The following is a 2,830-nucleotide window of genomic DNA, read 5'->3' on the forward strand; positions in this document are numbered from 1 at the left end:
ATGGGTAGGCGATGGCAATTATAGTGTATACTGCATAGATCGCTGGTACTTTACTGTTATTTACTAGTTATTTAATCTATTCTGTGTTATTACAATAAGTATTAAGTAGTGACTAAACATATTTTACTGAAAATTGTAATCAACCCCTTTTATATTTCTTTTCAATAGTTCATTCCCTCTATCTTCTATTGATAATGTCGAAAGTGTCTTTTTCGACGTTGGCGTATTGTAAAATGGTTGCCCATGCTGCCAAATATCCTCACTGTGAAGTAAACGGATTACTTGTCGCCGAGAACTCTACTAAGGGCGATAAGTTGGTTATAGTGGACACTGTTCCATTGTTCCATCAGTGCCTTCATGTGTCACCGATGTCAGAGATCGCCTTGATGCAAATCGATCAATCGGCCAGTACATGCAATATGTACATTGCCGGCTATTATCTAGCTAATGAAACGCTGGATGATTTAAGGTACCTAGATGTCTAACTTTTCAATATCTGAAATCTATAATTATTCAAAAATTTCAAGAAGGAAAATTTGATATGTGTTGACAGAGAATAGTTATGTACTAACTGGAATCTTGTTCAATTGCTTCCTTGAAAATCTTGAATATTATGTAATGAATTGTGTACTAACATATGGTTTATAAACATGTATTTTCTATGTATCTATCATGTTAATCCTAATGTAGTTTATGGAATATATATTATTATCAGTTGGGTGATCAGTAGTTGACTCAACTGTTGGGGACCAGAATAAAATTAATTAATGTATGTTGGCAAAAATAGTACAAATAAAATAGTACCTGCTAGGTATCAACTATTTTAAATATATTGTTATAAAAAACTACCTTAATTTAAAAAAAAAATCATTCTTAAAAAATATGCCTTTAACCGTCAGAAAATATGTGCATATTAATAGGTACTAGTGGCAGGGTTTAAAGTGGGAAAAAATTCCAGAAGGGACTAATGTCTCTATATAGTTTTAAGCCATGTATAATTGTATGTATAAAATCTTAATTTGTTAAAGAGGACACTTTTTAACTGCCGTCAGATAGGGTGACTGAGATCCTGTGTCCCACCACTTTAACCCCTATCCGTAGGTACCTATGTGGAAAAATTATTTTTTTTTAAACTAAGTGTTGGGATAACTAATTTAAATTAGGTACTATAGATTAGATTTATCTCAGACAAATTGTTGCAGTATCTATAACTTTGTTATATTGCTAATTTTTCAATGTTTTGTAAATTATATTAGTAAATAAGAGTTTTTGTGTAAATTATTATAAAAAACTGATGAAAAGTGCCTATTTAATTTAAGTACTATACTTACCCCTTGATAACCATTCTGGAATTTGAATTACCAAATTGAAAAAGCAATCTATTATTCTTATATTTTTTAAATACTTACATTTATCATGATATTTTAATGTTTGTAGTTATGATAAACCAGCCCATAAGATTATGGATAAGATTGTTGAACATGAGACAGATGTCTGTATGGTTGTGGTTAGTAATATTTTTATTGTCTTCAATCTAATATTTTTGATCTTAATAATTAATAATTCAAAATTAAATTTTTTATAGATCAATAATCGGTTAATGGAGTTAAATCAAAAAGAAAGTGCACTGTTAGTGCACACTCAAGATGATGGAAAATGGAAACGTCTGAATAACTCAAAGTATGCATATTGAATAATAAATAATACTAAATAATTAATAATTTATTTTATTATTTTCAATTTAGCGTGCAAATAGAAAATGTAACATTGGCAGCTGCATCAGCTGTATTACAACAACAGTTGTATAATAATTTGGTAGATTTTGACAATCACTTGGATAATTTGTCTTTAGACTGGCTCAATACAGAATTTTCTAACTGTGTGGAAAGAACATCTGGACATGATATGGGAAGAAGGCTGATGATTAATAAATCAGTTTCTTGACAATTGGAATGGGATGAGGGAATGAAACAAATTAAATTTTGATTCATTAATTTTAGATGAGCATTAAGAATTGTTTTTTAGTTCAATTATCAATAATTATCTTGTTTCCATATTATTATTAATTATTTCAAATGGAAATGATGTAAGCAAAACTGTTTTAAATTTAGTTATAGAAAAACTTCAAATTAATAATTTAATTATTACTAAAAATATATTATTCCACATCTGGAATTCGCCATTTCTTCTTTCTAAATATTGTTTCATTATGCTTAAGCTACTTTTAGTATTTTTATGTTACTTATTGGGTTTATAATTTATAAGATAAAATTTTTATTGCAATTTTATGTATAAGACTATAATTATATAATATTTATATTCACCATTTATATAGCATATATAAATAACAGCACATACAATTGTGTGTATTATGTAGTAAAAATATTTATATCAGGAACAATTAACATTTTTAAGTGTCTTTGAAATTGTTAATGGTTTATGTACAAAATTTAAAGGTATTAAGGTATACATTTATGTATGTTAAGTAATTTACAGTCAGCTTTTGTTTTTGTTTTATAATTTATACTTATTAAATAAGTATATTTTATAAGTTATCTTAAATTTATATAAAATATTGATTAAGTAATTTTTAGGTCTTGGTAAACGTTTTTTATGTTGTAGACATATAGTTGCATATGTATTTATGAATCACACTGGATAATTTTTTTCAAAGTAAATAAACACCGAGAAATTCGTTATTTTTTAAGTATTAGTATGTATTATAAGCCATAAAATCCAAAATGATTTTAAATTTTAGGTATATCAAGTTCTACGTTTTTAATATGACAAATTTGATGATTAAGTAATAAATTTAATTTCTATTCCTTAA

The 2,830-nt window shown here is 26.6% G+C and overlaps 1 protein-coding gene across 2 annotated transcripts; it reads left to right on the forward strand.

The window, feature by feature from the left end:
* On the forward strand, positions 1–2,830 carry LOC111037036 (ER membrane protein complex subunit 8/9 homolog). 2 transcript variants are annotated; one of them, XM_022319392.1, is made up of 5 exons: positions 1–45; positions 169–469; positions 1,438–1,507; positions 1,586–1,680; positions 1,746–2,830. In XM_022319392.1, exons 2-5 carry the CDS (start codon positions 195–197, stop codon positions 1,942–1,944), a joined length of 639 nt encoding a protein of 212 aa, XP_022175084.1. In that variant the 5' UTR covers positions 1–45; positions 169–194; the 3' UTR covers positions 1,945–2,830. The 2 variants fall into 2 exon arrangements, with proteins under 2 accessions (XP_022175084.1, XP_022175083.1); XM_022319391.1 differs by having other exon boundaries at positions 7–469.

The sequence above is a fragment of the Myzus persicae genome, unplaced genomic scaffold (genome assembly GCF_001856785.1).
Source record: "Myzus persicae strain clone G006 unplaced genomic scaffold, MPER_G0061.0, whole genome shotgun sequence".
Taxonomy (NCBI): domain Eukaryota; kingdom Metazoa; phylum Arthropoda; class Insecta; order Hemiptera; family Aphididae; genus Myzus; species Myzus persicae.